Source organism: Salvelinus alpinus, chromosome 25 (genome assembly GCF_045679555.1).
Source record: "Salvelinus alpinus chromosome 25, SLU_Salpinus.1, whole genome shotgun sequence".
Classification (NCBI taxonomy): domain Eukaryota; kingdom Metazoa; phylum Chordata; class Actinopteri; order Salmoniformes; family Salmonidae; genus Salvelinus; species Salvelinus alpinus.
This window is the reverse complement of record NC_092110.1, coordinates 45,180,812-45,196,312: the sequence shown is the minus strand read 5'-3', so window position 1 is coordinate 45,196,312 and position 15,501 is coordinate 45,180,812. Positions and strand designations below refer to the sequence as shown.

Here is a 15,501-nt window from a genome sequence, read left to right as displayed (position 1 = left end):
ACCTGGTGAACACAGACACTCAGCCCTCTGTGCCATGAGTTGGACGTGTGCTAGGGCAATAACGGATTACAGAAGCGTACCTGGTGAACACAGACACTCAGCCCTCTGTGCCATGAGTTGGACGTGTGCTAGGGCAATAACGGATTACAGAAGCGTACCTGGTGAACACAGACACTCAGCCCTCTGTGCCATGAGTTGGACGTGTGCTAGGGCAATAACGGATTACAGAAGCGTACCTGGTGAACACAGACACTCAGCCCTCTGTGCCATGAGTTGGACGTGTGCTAGGGCAATAACGGATTACAGAAGCGTACCTGGTGAACACAGACACTCAGCCCTCTGTGCCATGAGTTGGACGTGTGCTAGGGCAATAACGGATTACAGAAGCGTACCTGGTGAACACAGACACTCAGCCCTCTGTGCCATGAGTTGGACGTGTGCTAGGGCAATAACGGATTACAGAAGCGTACCTGGTGAACACAGACACTCAGCCCTCTGTGCCATGAGTTGGACGTGTGCTAGGGCAATAACGGATTACAGAAGCGTACCTGGTGAACACAGACACTCAGCCCTCTGTGCCATGAGTTGGACGTGTGCTAGGGCAATAACGGATTACAGAAGCGTACCTGGTGAACACAGACACTCAGCCCTCTGTTCCATGAGTTGGACGTGTGCTAGGGCAATAACGGATTACAGAAGCGTACCTGGTGAACACAGACACTCAGCCCTCTGTGCCATGAGTTGGACGTGTGCTAGGGCAATAACGGATTACAGAAGCGTACCTGGTGAACACAGACACTCAGCCCTCTGTGCCATGAGTTGGACGTGTGCTAGGGCAATAACGGATTACAGAAGCGTACCTGGTGAACACAGACACTCAGCCCTCTGTGCCATGAGTTGGACGTGTGCTAGGGCAATAACGGATTACAGAAGCGTACCTGGTGAACACAGACACTCAGCCCTCTGTGCCATGAGTTGGACGTGTGCTAGGGCAATAACGGATTACAGAAGCGTACCTGGTGAACACAGACACTCAGCCCTCTGTGCCATGAGTTGGACGTGTGCTAGGGCAATAACGGATTACAGAAGCGTACCTGGTGAACACAGACACTCAGCCCTCTGTGCCATGAGTTGGACGTGTGCTAGGGCAATAACGGATTACAGAAGCCGTACCTGGTGAACACAGACGTTGCACTTGTCACAGAACACCATCTCGTTGTTGTCCTCGCCGTCAGGTGACCGACAGACGTCACACACAACATCCTCGTCGTACTCCATGCCAAGCCCCTCCTCCGTTGCCATGGCATGGCTCATTCTGTCATAGCAACGCCTCTCAAACTCTTCCATCACTCTCTCCATGGTCATCTCGTCCAGCAGCACCATGCCTGGAGAACAGATAACATTAGACACTACACAGCGCTGAACCACGACACAGTGGATACTACACAGTGGATACTACACAGTGGATACTACACAGGGCTGAACCACGACACAGTGGATACTACACAGGGCTGAACCACGACACAGTGGATACTACACAGGGCTGAACCACGACACAGTGGATACTACACAGCGCTGAACCGCGACACAGTGGATACTACACAGGGCTGAACCACGACACAGTGGATACTACACAGCGCTGAACCACGACACAGTGGATACTACACAGCGCTGAACCACGACACAGTGGATACTACACAGCGCTGAACCACGACACAGTGGATACTACACAGGGCTGAACCACGACACAGTGGATACTACACAGGGCTGAACCGAAACACAGTGGATACTACACAGTGGATACTACACAGCGCTGAACCACGACACAGTGGATACTACACAGTGGATACTACACAGGGCTGAACCACGACACAGTGGATACTACACAGGGCTGAACCGCGACACAGTGGATACTACACAGTGGATACTACACAGGGCTGAACCACGACACAGTGGATACTACACAGCGCTGAACCGCGACACAGTGGATACTACACAGCGCTGAACCACGACACAGTGGATACTACACAGCGCTGAACCACGACACAGTGGATACTACACAGCGCTGAACCACGACACAGTGGATACTACACAGGGCTGAACCGCGACACAGTGGATACTACACAGTGGATACTACACAGGGCTGAACCACGACACAGTGGATACTACACAGGGCTGAACCACGACACAGTGGATACTACACAGGGCTGAACCACGACACAGTGGATACTACACAGCGCTGAACCGCGACACAGTGGATACTACACAGCGCTGAACCACGACACAGTGGATACTACACAGCGCTGAACCGCGACACAGTGGATACTACACAGTGGATACTACACAGCGCTGAACCGCGACACAGTGGATACTACACAGCGCTGAACCACGACACAGTGGATACTACACAGTGGATACTACACAGCGCTGAACCGCGACACAGTGGATACTACACAGTGGATACTACACAGCGCTGAACCACGACACAGTGGATACTACACAGGGCTGAACCACGACACAGTGGATACTACACAGTGGATACTACACAGTGGATACTACACAGGGCTGAACCACGACACAGTGGATACTACACAGCGCTGAACCACGACACAGTGGATACTACACAGTGGATACTACACAGTGGATACTACACAGGGCTGAACCACGACACAGTGGATACTACACAGCGCTGAACCGCGACACAGTGGATACTACACAGGGCTGAACCACGACACAGTGGATACTACACAGCGCTGAACCGCGACACAGTGGATACTACACAGCGCTGAACCGCGACACAGTGGATACTACACAGCGCTGAACCGCGACACAGTGGATACTACACAGCGCTGAACCACGACACAGTGGATACTACACAGGTCTGAACCACGACACAGTGGATACTACACAGGTCTGAACCACGACACAGTGGATACTACACAGGTCTGAACCACGACACAGTGGACACTACACAGGGCTGAACCGCGACACAGTGGATACTACACAGTGGATACTACACAGCGCTGAACCACGACACAGTGGATACTACACAGTGGATACTACACAGGGCTGAACCACGACACAGTGGATACTACACAGGGCTGAACCGCGACACAGTGGATACTACACAGTGGATACTACACAGGGCTGAACCACGACACAGTGGATACTACACAGGGCTGAACCACGACACAGTGGATACTACACAGGGCTGAACCACGACACAGTGGATACTACACAGCGCTGAACCGCGACACAGTGGATACTACACAGCGCTGAACCACGACACAGTGGATACTACACAGCGCTGAACCGCGACACAGTGGATACTACACAGTGCTGATACTACGACAGCAGCTGAACCGCGACACAGTGGATACTACACAGCGCTGAACCACGACACAGTGGATACTACACAGTGGATACAACACAGCGCTGAACCGCGACACAGTGGATACTACACAGTGGATACTACACAGCGCTGAACCACGACACAGTGGATACTACACAGGGCTGAACCACGACACAGTGGATACTACACAGTGGATACTACACAGCGCTGAACCGCGACACAGTGGATACTACACAGTGGATACTACACAGCGCTGAACCACGACACAGTGGATACTACACAGTGGATACTACACAGTGCTGAACCGCGACACAGTGGATACTACACAGCGCTGAACCGCGACACAGTGGATACTACACAGCGCTGAACCGCGACACAGTGGATACTACACAGCGCTGAACCGCGACACAGTGGATACTACACAGTGGATACTACACAGCGCTGAACCGCGACACAGTGGATATTACACAGTGGATACTACACAGCGCTGAACCACGACACAGTGGATACTACACAGCGCTGAACCACGACACAGTCGACACTACATAGTTAGCTGTACAACCGTAGTTGAGGGGTAAATCTACTGACCCATCAGAGTGAACTGGTGGTTGATGAGCTCCAGCCAGGCCACGTCAGTGTCGTTGAGGTCGTATCGACAGGTCCCCTCAGACAGGGTCTGGATGTCCACGTACCCCAGCGCCCCTGAACATCCCGAACGGATCCACTTCTTAGGCGTCGTGAACATCACCTCCATCCCCTGCTCAGCCACTCCCCTGCAGAGCAGAGATGGTTAGATATGACTAGAGAGCAGAGATGACTAGAGAGCAGAGATGGTTAGATATGACTAGAGAGCAGAGATGGTTAGATATGACTAGAGAGCAGAGATGGTTAGATATGACTAGAGATGGTTAGATATGACTAGAGATGGTTAGATATGACTAGAGATGGTTAGATATGACTAGAGATGGTTAGATATGACTAGATATGACTAGAGATGGTTAGATATGACTAGAGATGGTTAGATATGACTAGAGATGGTTAGATATGACTAGAGATGACTAGAGATGGTTAGATATGACTAGAGATGGTTAGATATGACTAGAGATGGTTAGATATGACTAGAGATGGTTAGATATGACTAGAGATGGTTAGATATGACTAGAGATGGTTAGATATGACTAGAGAGCAGAGATGGTTAGATATGACTAGAGAGCAGAGATGGTTAGATATGACTAGAGAGCAGAGATGGTTAGATATGACTAGAGAGCAGAGATGGTTAGATATGACTAGAGATGGTTAGATATGACTAGAGATGGTTAGATATGACTAGAGATGGTTAGATATGACTAGAGATGGTTAGATATGACTAGAGATGGTTAGATATGACTAGAGATGGTTAGATATGACTAGAGATGGTTAGATATGACTAGAGAGCAGAGATGGTTAGATATGACTAGAGATGGTTAGATATGACTAGAGATGGTTAGATATGACTAGAGATGGTTAGATATGACTAGAGATGGTTAGATATGACTAGAGATAGTTAGATATGACTAGAGAGCAGAGATGGTTAGATATGACTAGAGAGCAGAGATGGTTAGATATGACTAGAGAGCAGAGATGGTTAGATATGACTAGAGAGCAGAGATGGTTAGATATGACTAGAGAGCAGAGATGGTTAGATATGACTAGAGAGCAGAGATGGTTAGATATGACTAGAGATGGTTAGATATGACTAGAGATGGTTAGATATGACTAGAGAGCAGAGATGGTTAGATATGACTAGAGAGCAGAGATGGTTAGATATGACTAGAGATGGTTAGATATGACTAGAGATGGTTAGATATGACTAGAGATGGTTAGATATGACTAGAGATGGTTAGATATGACTAGAGATAGTTAGATATGACTAGAGATAGTTAGATATGACTAGAGAGCAGAGATGGTTAGATATGACTTGAGAGCAGAGATGGTTAGAGATGACTAGAGAGCAGAGATGGTTAGATATGACTAGAGAGCAGAGATGGTTAGATATGACTAGAGAGCAGAGATGGTTAGATATGACTAGAGAGCAGAGATGGTTAGATATGACTAGAGAGCAGAGATGGTTAGATATGACTAGAGATGGTTAGATATTACTAGAGATGGTTAGATATGACTAGAGAGCAGAGATGGTTAGATATGACTAGAGAGCAGAGATGGTTAGATATGACTAGAGAGCAGAGATGGTTAGATATGACTAGAGATGGTTAGATATTACTAGAGATGGTTAGATATGACTAGAGAGCAGAGATGGTTAGATATGACTAGAGAGCAGAGATGGTTAGATATGACTAGAGAGCAGAGATGGTTAGATATGACTAGAGATGGTTAGATATGACTAGAGATGGTTAGATATGACTAGAGAGCAGAGATGGTTAGATATGACTAGAGATGGTTAGATATGACTAGAGAGCAGAGATGGTTAGATATGACTAGAGAGCAGAGATGGTTAGATATGACTAGAGATGGTTAGATATGACTAGAGAGCAGAGATGGTTAGATATGACTAGAGATGGTTAGATATGACTAGAGAGCAGAGATGGTTAGATATGACTAGAGAGCAGAGATGGTTAGATATGACTAGAGAGCAGAGATGGTTAGATATGACTAGAGAGCAGAGATGGTTAGATATGACTAGAGATGGTTAGATATGACTAGAGATGGTTAGATATGACTAGAGATGGTTAGATATGACTAGAGATGGTTAGATATGACTAGAGATGGTTAGATATGACTAGAGAGCAGAGATGGTTAGATATGACTAGAGATGGTTAGATATGACTAGAGATGGTTAGATATGACTAGAGATGGTTAGATATGACTAGAGATGGTTAGATATGACTAGAGATGGTTAGATATGACTAGAGAGCAGAGATGGTTAGATATGACTAGAGAGCAGAGATGGTTAGATATGACTAGAGATGGTTAGATATGACTAGAGAGCAGAGATGGTTAGATATGACTAGAGATGGTTAGATATGACTAGAGAGCAGAGATGGTTAGATATGACTAGAGATGGTTAGATATGACTAGAGAGCAGAGATGGTTAGATATGACTAGAGAGCAGAGATGGTTAGATATGACTAGAGAGCAGAGATGGTTAGATATGACTAGAGAGCAGAGATGGTTAGATATGACTAGAGAGCAGAGATGGTTAGATATGACTAGAGATGGTTAGATATGACTAGAGATGGTTAGATATGACTAGAGAGCAGAGCTGGTTAGATATGACTAGAGAGCAGAGATGGTTAGATATGACTAGAGATGGTTAGATATGACTAGAGATGGTTAGATATGACTAGAGATGGTTAGATATGACTAGAGATGGTTAGATATGACTAGAGATGGTTAGATATGACTAGAGATGGTTAGATATGACTAGAGATGGTTAGATATGACTAGAGATGGTTAGATATGACTAGAGATGGTTAGATATGACTAGAGATGGTTAGATATGACTAGAGATGGTTAGATATGACTAGAGAGCAGAGATGGTTAGATATGACTAGAGAGCAGAGATGGTTAGATATGACTAGAGAGCAGAGATGGTTAGATATGACTAGAGAGCAGAGATGGTTAGATATGACTAGAGAGCAGAGATGGTTAGATATGACTAGAGATGGTTAGATATGACTAGAGATGGTTAGATATGACTAGAGATGGTTAGATATGACTAGAGATGGTTAGATATGACTAGAGATGGTTAGATATGACTAGAGATGGTTAGATATGACTAGAGAGCAGAGATGGTTAGATATGACTAGAGATGGTTAGATATGACTAGAGATGGTTAGATATGACTAGAGATGGTTAGATATGACTAGAGATGGTTAGATATGACTAGAGATAGTTAGATATGACTAGAGAGCAGAGATGGTTAGATATGACTAGAGAGCAGAGATGGTTAGATATGACTAGAGAGCAGAGATGGTTAGATATGACTAGAGAGCAGAGATGGTTAGATATGACTAGAGAGCAGAGATGGTTAGATATGACTAGAGAGCAGAGATGGTTAGATATGACTAGAGATGGTTAGATATGACTAGAGATGGTTAGATATGACTAGAGAGCAGAGACGGTTAGATATGACTAGAGAGCAGAGATGGTTAGATATGACTAGAGATGGTTAGATATGACTAGAGATGGTTAGATATGACTAGAGATGGTTAGATATGACTAGAGATAGTTAGATATGACTAGAGATGGTTAGATATGACTAGAGATAGTTAGATATGACTAGAGATAGTTAGATATGACTAGAGAGCAGAGATGGTTAGATATGACTTGAGAGCAGAGATGGTTAGAGATGACTAGAGAGCAGAGATGGTTAGATATGACTAGAGAGCAGAGATGGTTAGATATGACTAGAGAGCAGAGATGGTTAGATATGACTAGAGAGCAGAGATGGTTAGATATGACTAGAGATGGTTAGATATGACTAGAGATGGTTAGATATGACTAGAGAGCAGAGATGGTTAGATATGACTAGAGAGCAGAGATGGTTAGATATGACTAGAGAGCAGAGATGGTTAGATATGACTAGAGATGGTTAGATATGACTAGAGATGGTTAGATATGACTAGAGAGCAGAGATGGTTAGATATGACTAGAGATGGTTAGATATGACTAGAGAGCAGAGATGGTTAGATATGACTAGAGAGCAGAGATGGTTAGATATGACTAGAGATGGTTAGATATGACTAGAGAGCAGAGATGGTTAGATATGACTAGAGATGGTTAGATATGACTAGAGATGGTTAGATATGACTAGAGAGCAGAGATGGTTAGATATGACTAGAGAGCAGAGATGGTTAGATATGACTAGAGAGCAGAGATGGTTAGATATGACTAGAGAGCAGAGATGGTTAGATATGACTAGAGATGGTTAGATATGACTAGAGATGGTTAGATATGACTAGAGATGGTTAGATATGACTAGAGATGGTTAGATATGACTAGAGATGGTTAGATATGACTAGAGAGCAGAGATGGTTAGATATGACTAGAGAGCAGAGATGGTTAGATATGACTAGAGAGCAGAGATGGTTAGATATGACTAGAGAGCAGAGATGGTTAGATATGACTAGAGAGCAGAGATGGTTAGATATGACTAGAGATGGTTAGATATGACTAGAGATGGTTAGATATGACTAGAGAGCAGAGATGGTTAGATATGACTAGAGAGCAGAGATGGTTAGATATGACTAGAGATGGTTAGATATGACTAGAGATGGTTAGATATGACTAGAGATGGTTAGATATGACTAGAGATGGTTAGATATGACTAGAGATAGTTAGATATGACTAGAGATAGTTAGATATGACTAGAGAGCAGAGATGGTTAGATATGACTTGAGAGCAGAGATGGTTAGAGATGACTAGAGAGCAGAGATGGTTAGATATGACTAGAGAGCAGAGATGGTTAGATATGACTAGAGAGCAGAGATGGTTAGATATGACTAGAGAGCAGAGATGGTTAGATATGACTAGAGAGCAGAGATGGTTAGATATGACTAGAGATGGTTAGATATTACTAGAGATGGTTAGATATGACTAGAGAGCAGAGATGGTTAGATATGACTAGAGAGCAGAGATGGTTAGATATGACTAGAGAGCAGAGATGGTTAGATATGACTAGAGAGCAGAGATGGTTAGATATGACTAGAGATGGTTAGATATTACTAGAGATGGTTAGATATGACTAGAGAGCAGAGATGGTTAGATATGACTAGAGAGCAGAGATGGTTAGATATGACTAGAGAGCAGAGATGGTTAGATATGACTAGAGATGGTTAGATATTACTAGAGATGGTTAGATATGACTAGAGAGCAGAGATGGTTAGATATGACTAGAGAGCAGAGATGGTTAGATATGACTAGAGAGCAGAGATGGTTAGATATGACTAGAGATGGTTAGATATGACTAGAGATGGTTAGATATGACTAGAGAGCAGAGATGGTTAGATATGACTAGAGATGGTTAGATATGACTAGAGAGCAGAGATGGTTAGATATGACTAGAGAGCAGAGATGGTTAGATATGACTAGAGATGGTTAGATATGACTAGAGAGCAGAGATGGTTAGATATGACTAGAGATGGTTAGATATGACTAGAGAGCAGAGATGGTTAGATATGACTAGAGAGCAGAGATGGTTAGATATGACTAGAGAGCAGAGATGGTTAGATATGACTAGAGAGCAGAGATGGTTAGATATGACTAGAGATGGTTAGATATGACTAGAGATGGTTAGATATGACTAGAGATGGTTAGATATGACTAGAGATGGTTAGATATGACTAGAGATGGTTAGATATGACTAGAGAGCAGAGATGGTTAGATATGACTAGAGATGGTTAGATATGACTAGAGATGGTTAGATATGACTAGAGATGGTTAGATATGACTAGAGATGGTTAGATATGACTAGAGATGGTTAGATATGACTAGAGAGCAGAGATGGTTAGATATGACTAGAGAGCAGAGATGGTTAGATATGACTAGAGATGGTTAGATATGACTAGAGAGCAGAGATGGTTAGATATGACTAGAGATGGTTAGATATGACTAGAGAGCAGAGATGGTTAGATATGACTAGAGATGGTTAGATATGACTAGAGAGCAGAGATGGTTAGATATGACTAGAGAGCAGAGATGGTTAGATATGACTAGAGAGCAGAGATGGTTAGATATGACTAGAGAGCAGAGATGGTTAGATATGACTAGAGAGCAGAGATGGTTAGATATGACTAGAGATGGTTAGATATGACTAGAGATGGTTAGATATGACTAGAGAGCAGAGCTGGTTAGATATGACTAGAGAGCAGAGATGGTTAGATATGACTAGAGATGGTTAGATATGACTAGAGATGGTTAGATATGACTAGAGATGGTTAGATATGACTAGAGATGGTTAGATATGACTAGAGATGGTTAGATATGACTAGAGATGGTTAGATATGACTAGAGAGCAGAGATGGTTAGATATGACTAGAGATGGTTAGATATGACTAGAGATGGTTAGATATGACTAGAGATGGTTAGATATGACTAGAGATGGTTAGATATGACTAGAGATGGTTAGATATGACTAGAGAGCAGAGATGGTTAGATATGACTAGAGAGCAGAGATGGTTAGATATGACTAGAGAGCAGAGATGGTTAGATATGACTAGAGAGCAGAGATGGTTAGATATGACTAGAGAGCAGAGATGGTTAGATATGACTAGAGAGCAGAGATGGTTAGATATGACTAGAGATGGTTAGATATGACTAGAGATGGTTAGATATGACTAGAGATGGTTAGATATGACTAGAGATGGTTAGATATGACTAGAGATGGTTAGATATGACTAGAGAGCAGAGATGGTTAGATATGACTAGAGATGGTTAGATATGACTAGAGATGGTTAGATATGACTAGAGATGGTTAGATATGACTAGAGATGGTTAGATATGACTAGAGATAGTTAGATATGACTAGAGAGCAGAGATGGTTAGATATGACTAGAGAGCAGAGATGGTTAGATATGACTAGAGAGCAGAGATGGTTAGATATGACTAGAGAGCAGAGATGGTTAGATATGACTAGAGAGCAGAGATGGTTAGATATGACTAGAGAGCAGAGATGGTTAGATATGACTAGAGATGGTTAGATATGACTAGAGATGGTTAGATATGACTAGAGAGCAGAGATGGTTAGATATGACTAGAGAGCAGAGATGGTTAGATATGACTAGAGATGGTTAGATATGACTAGAGATGGTTAGATATGACTAGAGATGGTTAGATATGACTAGAGATAGTTAGATATGACTAGAGATGGTTAGATATGACTAGAGATAGTTAGATATGACTAGAGATAGTTAGATATGACTAGAGAGCAGAGATGGTTAGATATGACTTGAGAGCAGAGATGGTTAGAGATGACTAGAGAGCAGAGATGGTTAGATATGACTAGAGAGCAGAGATGGTTAGATATGACTAGAGAGCAGAGATGGTTAGATATGACTAGAGAGCAGAGATGGTTAGATATGACTAGAGATGGTTAGATATTACTAGAGATGGTTAGATATGACTAGAGAGCAGAGATGGTTAGATATGACTAGAGAGCAGAGATGGTTAGATATGACTAGAGAGCAGAGATGGTTAGATATGACTAGAGATGGTTAGATATGACTAGAGATGGTTAGATATGACTAGAGAGCAGAGATGGTTAGATATGACTAGAGATGGTTAGATATGACTAGAGAGCAGAGATGGTTAGATATGACTAGAGAGCAGAGATGGTTAGATATGACTAGAGATGGTTAGATATGACTAGAGAGCAGAGATGGTTAGATATGACTAGAGATGGTTAGATATGACTAGAGATGGTTAGATATGACTAGAGAGCAGAGATGGTTAGATATGACTAGAGAGCAGAGATGGTTAGATATGACTAGAGAGCAGAGATGGTTAGATATGACTAGAGAGCAGAGATGGTTAGATATGACTAGAGATGGTTAGATATGACTAGAGATGGTTAGATATGACTAGAGATGGTTAGATATGACTAGAGATGGTTAGATATGACTAGAGATGGTTAGATATGACTAGAGAGCAGAGATGGTTAGATATGACTAGAGATGGTTAGATATGACTAGAGATGGTTAGATATGACTAGAGATGGTTAGATATGACTAGAGATGGTTAGATATGACTAGAGAGCAGAGATGGTTAGATATGACTAGAGAGCAGAGATGGTTAGATATGACTAGAGATGGTTAGATATGACTAGAGAGCAGAGATGGTTAGATATGACTAGAGATGGTTAGATATGACTAGAGAGCAGAGATGGTTAGATATGACTAGAGATGGTTAGATATGACTAGAGAGCAGAGATGGTTAGATATGACTAGAGAGCAGAGATGGTTAGATATGACTAGAGAGCAGAGATGGTTAGATATGACTAGAGAGCAGAGATGGTTAGATATGACTAGAGAGCAGAGATGGTTAGATATGACTAGAGAGCAGAGATGGTTAGATATGACTAGAGATGGTTAGATATGACTAGAGATGGTTAGATATGACTAGAGAGCAGAGCTGGTTAGATATGACTAGAGAGCAGAGATGGTTAGATATGACTAGAGATGGTTAGATATGACTAGAGATGGTTAGATATGACTAGAGATGGTTAGATATGACTAGAGATGGTTAGATATGACTAGAGATGGTTAGATATGACTAGAGATGGTTAGATATGACTAGAGATGGTTAGATATGACTAGAGAGCAGAGATGGTTAGATATGACTAGAGATGGTTAGATATGACTAGAGATGGTTAGATATGACTAGAGATGGTTAGATATGACTAGAGAGCAGAGATGGTTAGATATGACTAGAGAGCAGAGATGGTTAGATATGACTAGAGAGCAGAGATGGTTAGATATGACTAGAGAGCAGAGATGGTTAGATATGACTAGAGATGGTTAGATATGACTAGAGATGGTTAGATATGACTAGAGAGCAGAGATGGTTAGATATGACTAGAGAGCAGAGATGGTTAGATATGACTAGAGAGCAGAGATGGTTAGATATGACTAGAGAGCAGAGATGGTTAGATATGACTAGAGAGCAGAGATGGTTAGATATGACTAGAGAGCAGAGATGGTTAGATATGACTAGAGAGCATAGATGGTTAGATATGACTAGAGAGCAGAGATGGTTAGATATGACTAGAGAGCAGAGATGGTTAGATATGACTAGAGATGGTTAGATATGACTAGAGATGGTTAGATATGACTAGAGAGCAGATATGGTTAGATATGACTAGAGAGCAGAGATGGTTAGATATGACTAGAGAGCAGAGATGGTTAGATATGACTAGAGAGCAGAGATGGTTAGATATGACTAGAGAGCAGAGATGGTTAGATATGACTAGAGAGCAGAGATGGTTAGATATGACTAGAGAGCATAGATGGTTAGATATGACTAGAGAGCAGAGATGGTTAGATATGACTAGAGAGCAGAGATGGTTAGATATGACTAGAGAGCAGAGATGGTTAGATATGACTAGAGAGCAGAGATGGTTAGATATGACTAGAGATGGTTAGATATGACTAGAGAGCAGAGATGGTTAGATATGACTAGAGAGCAGAGATGGTTAGATATGACTAGAGAGCAGAGATGGTTAGATATGACTAGAGATGGTTAGATATGACTAGAGATGGTTAGATATGACTAGAGATGGTTAGATATGACTAGAGATGGTTAGATATGACTAGAGATGGTTAGATATGACTAGAGATGGTTAGATATGACTAGAGATGGTTAGATATGACTAGAGATGGTTAGATATGACTAGAGAGCAGAGATGGTTAGATATGACTAGAGATGGTTAGATATGACTAGAGATGGTTAGATATGACTAGAGATGGTTAGATATGACTAGAGATGGTTAGATATGACTAGAGAGCAGAGATGGTTAGATATGACTAGAGAGCAGAGATGGTTAGATATGACTAGAGAGCAGAGATGGTTAGATATGACTAGAGAGCAGAGATGGTTAGATATGACTAGAGAGCAGAGATGGTTAGATATGACTAGAGAGCAGAGATGGTTAGATATGACTAGAGATGGTTAGATATGACTAGAGATGGTTAGATATGACTAGAGAGCAGAGATGGTTAGATATGACTAGAGAGCAGAGATGGTTAGATATGACTAGAGATGGTTAGATATGACTAGAGATGGTTAGATATGACTAGAGATGGTTAGATATGACTAGAGATAGTTAGATATGACTAGAGATGGTTAGATATGACTAGAGATAGTTAGATATGACTAGAGATAGTTAGATATGACTAGAGAGCAGAGATGGTTAGATATGACTTGAGAGCAGAGATGGTTAGAGATGACTAGAGAGCAGAGATGGTTAGATATGACTAGAGAGCAGAGATGGTTAGATATGACTAGAGAGCAGAGATGGTTAGATATGACTAGAGAGCAGAGATGGTTAGATATGACTAGAGATGGTTAGATATGACTAGAGATGGTTAGATATGACTAGAGAGCAGAGATGGTTAGATATGACTAGAGAGCAGAGATGGTTAGATATGACTAGAGAGCAGAGATGGTTAGATATGACTAGAGATGGTTAGATATGACTAGAGATGGTTAGATATGACTAGAGAGCAGAGATGGTTAGATATGACTAGAGATGGTTAGATATGACTAGAGAGCAGAGATGGTTAGATATGACTAGAGAGCAGAGATGGTTAGATATGACTAGAGAGCAGAGATGGTTAGATATGACTAGAGATGGTTAGATATGACTAGAGATGGTTAGATATGACTAGAGATGGTTAGATATGACTAGAGAGCAGAGATGGTTAGATATGACTAGAGAGCAGAGATGGTTAGATATGACTAGAGAGCAGAGATGGTTAGATATGACTAGAGAGCAGAGATGGTTAGATATGACTAGAGAGCAGAGATGGTTAGATATGACTAGAGATGGTTAGATATGACTAGAGATGGTTAGATATGACTAGAGATGGTTAGATATGACTAGAGAGCAGAGATGGTTAGATATGACTAGAGATGGTTAGATATGACTAGAGATGGTTAGATATGACTAGAGATGGTTAGATATGACTAGAGATGGTTAGATATGACTAGAGAGCAGAGATGGTTAGATATGACTAGAGAGCAGAGATGGTTAGATATGACTAGAGATGGTTAGATATGACTAGAGAGCAGAGATGGTTAGATATGACTAGAGATGGTTAGATATGACTAGAGAGCAGAGATGGTTAGATATGACTAGAGAGCAGAGATGGTTAGATATGACTAGAGATGGTTAGATATGACTAGAGAGCAGAGATGGTTAGATATGACTAGAGAGCAGAGATGGTTAGATATGACTAGAGAGCAGAGATGGTTAGATATGACTAGAGAGCAGAGATGGTTAGATATGACTAGAGAGCAGAGATGGTTAGATATGACTAGAGAGCAGAGATGGTTAGATATGACTAGAGATGGTTAGATATGACTAGAGATGGTTAGATATGACTAGAGATGGTTAGATATGACTAGAGATGGTTAGATATGACTAGAGATGGTTA

The 15,501-nt window shown here is 42.0% G+C and overlaps 1 protein-coding gene across 4 annotated transcripts in view; it reads right to left on the bottom strand.

Annotated features, from left to right (window-relative positions):
- Window positions 1–1,103: 1,103 nt before the first annotated feature.
- LOC139554030 (uncharacterized) overlaps window positions 1,104–15,501 on the bottom strand; it is a 38,507-nt gene continuing 24,109 nt past the window's right edge. For 2 of the 4 annotated variants that reach the window (XM_071366923.1, XM_071366926.1), the window contains exons 7-8: window positions 3,941–4,125; window positions 1,104–1,385 (exon numbers count right to left, since the gene is read on the bottom strand). In XM_071366923.1, the coding sequence (XP_071223024.1) occupies window positions 1,159–1,385; window positions 3,941–4,125 (412 nt within the window). In that variant the 3' untranslated portion in view covers window positions 1,104–1,158. The remainder of the gene's footprint in view (window positions 1,386–3,940; window positions 4,126–15,501) is intronic. The other 2 variants (XM_071366925.1, XM_071366924.1) reach the window with 2 other exon arrangements.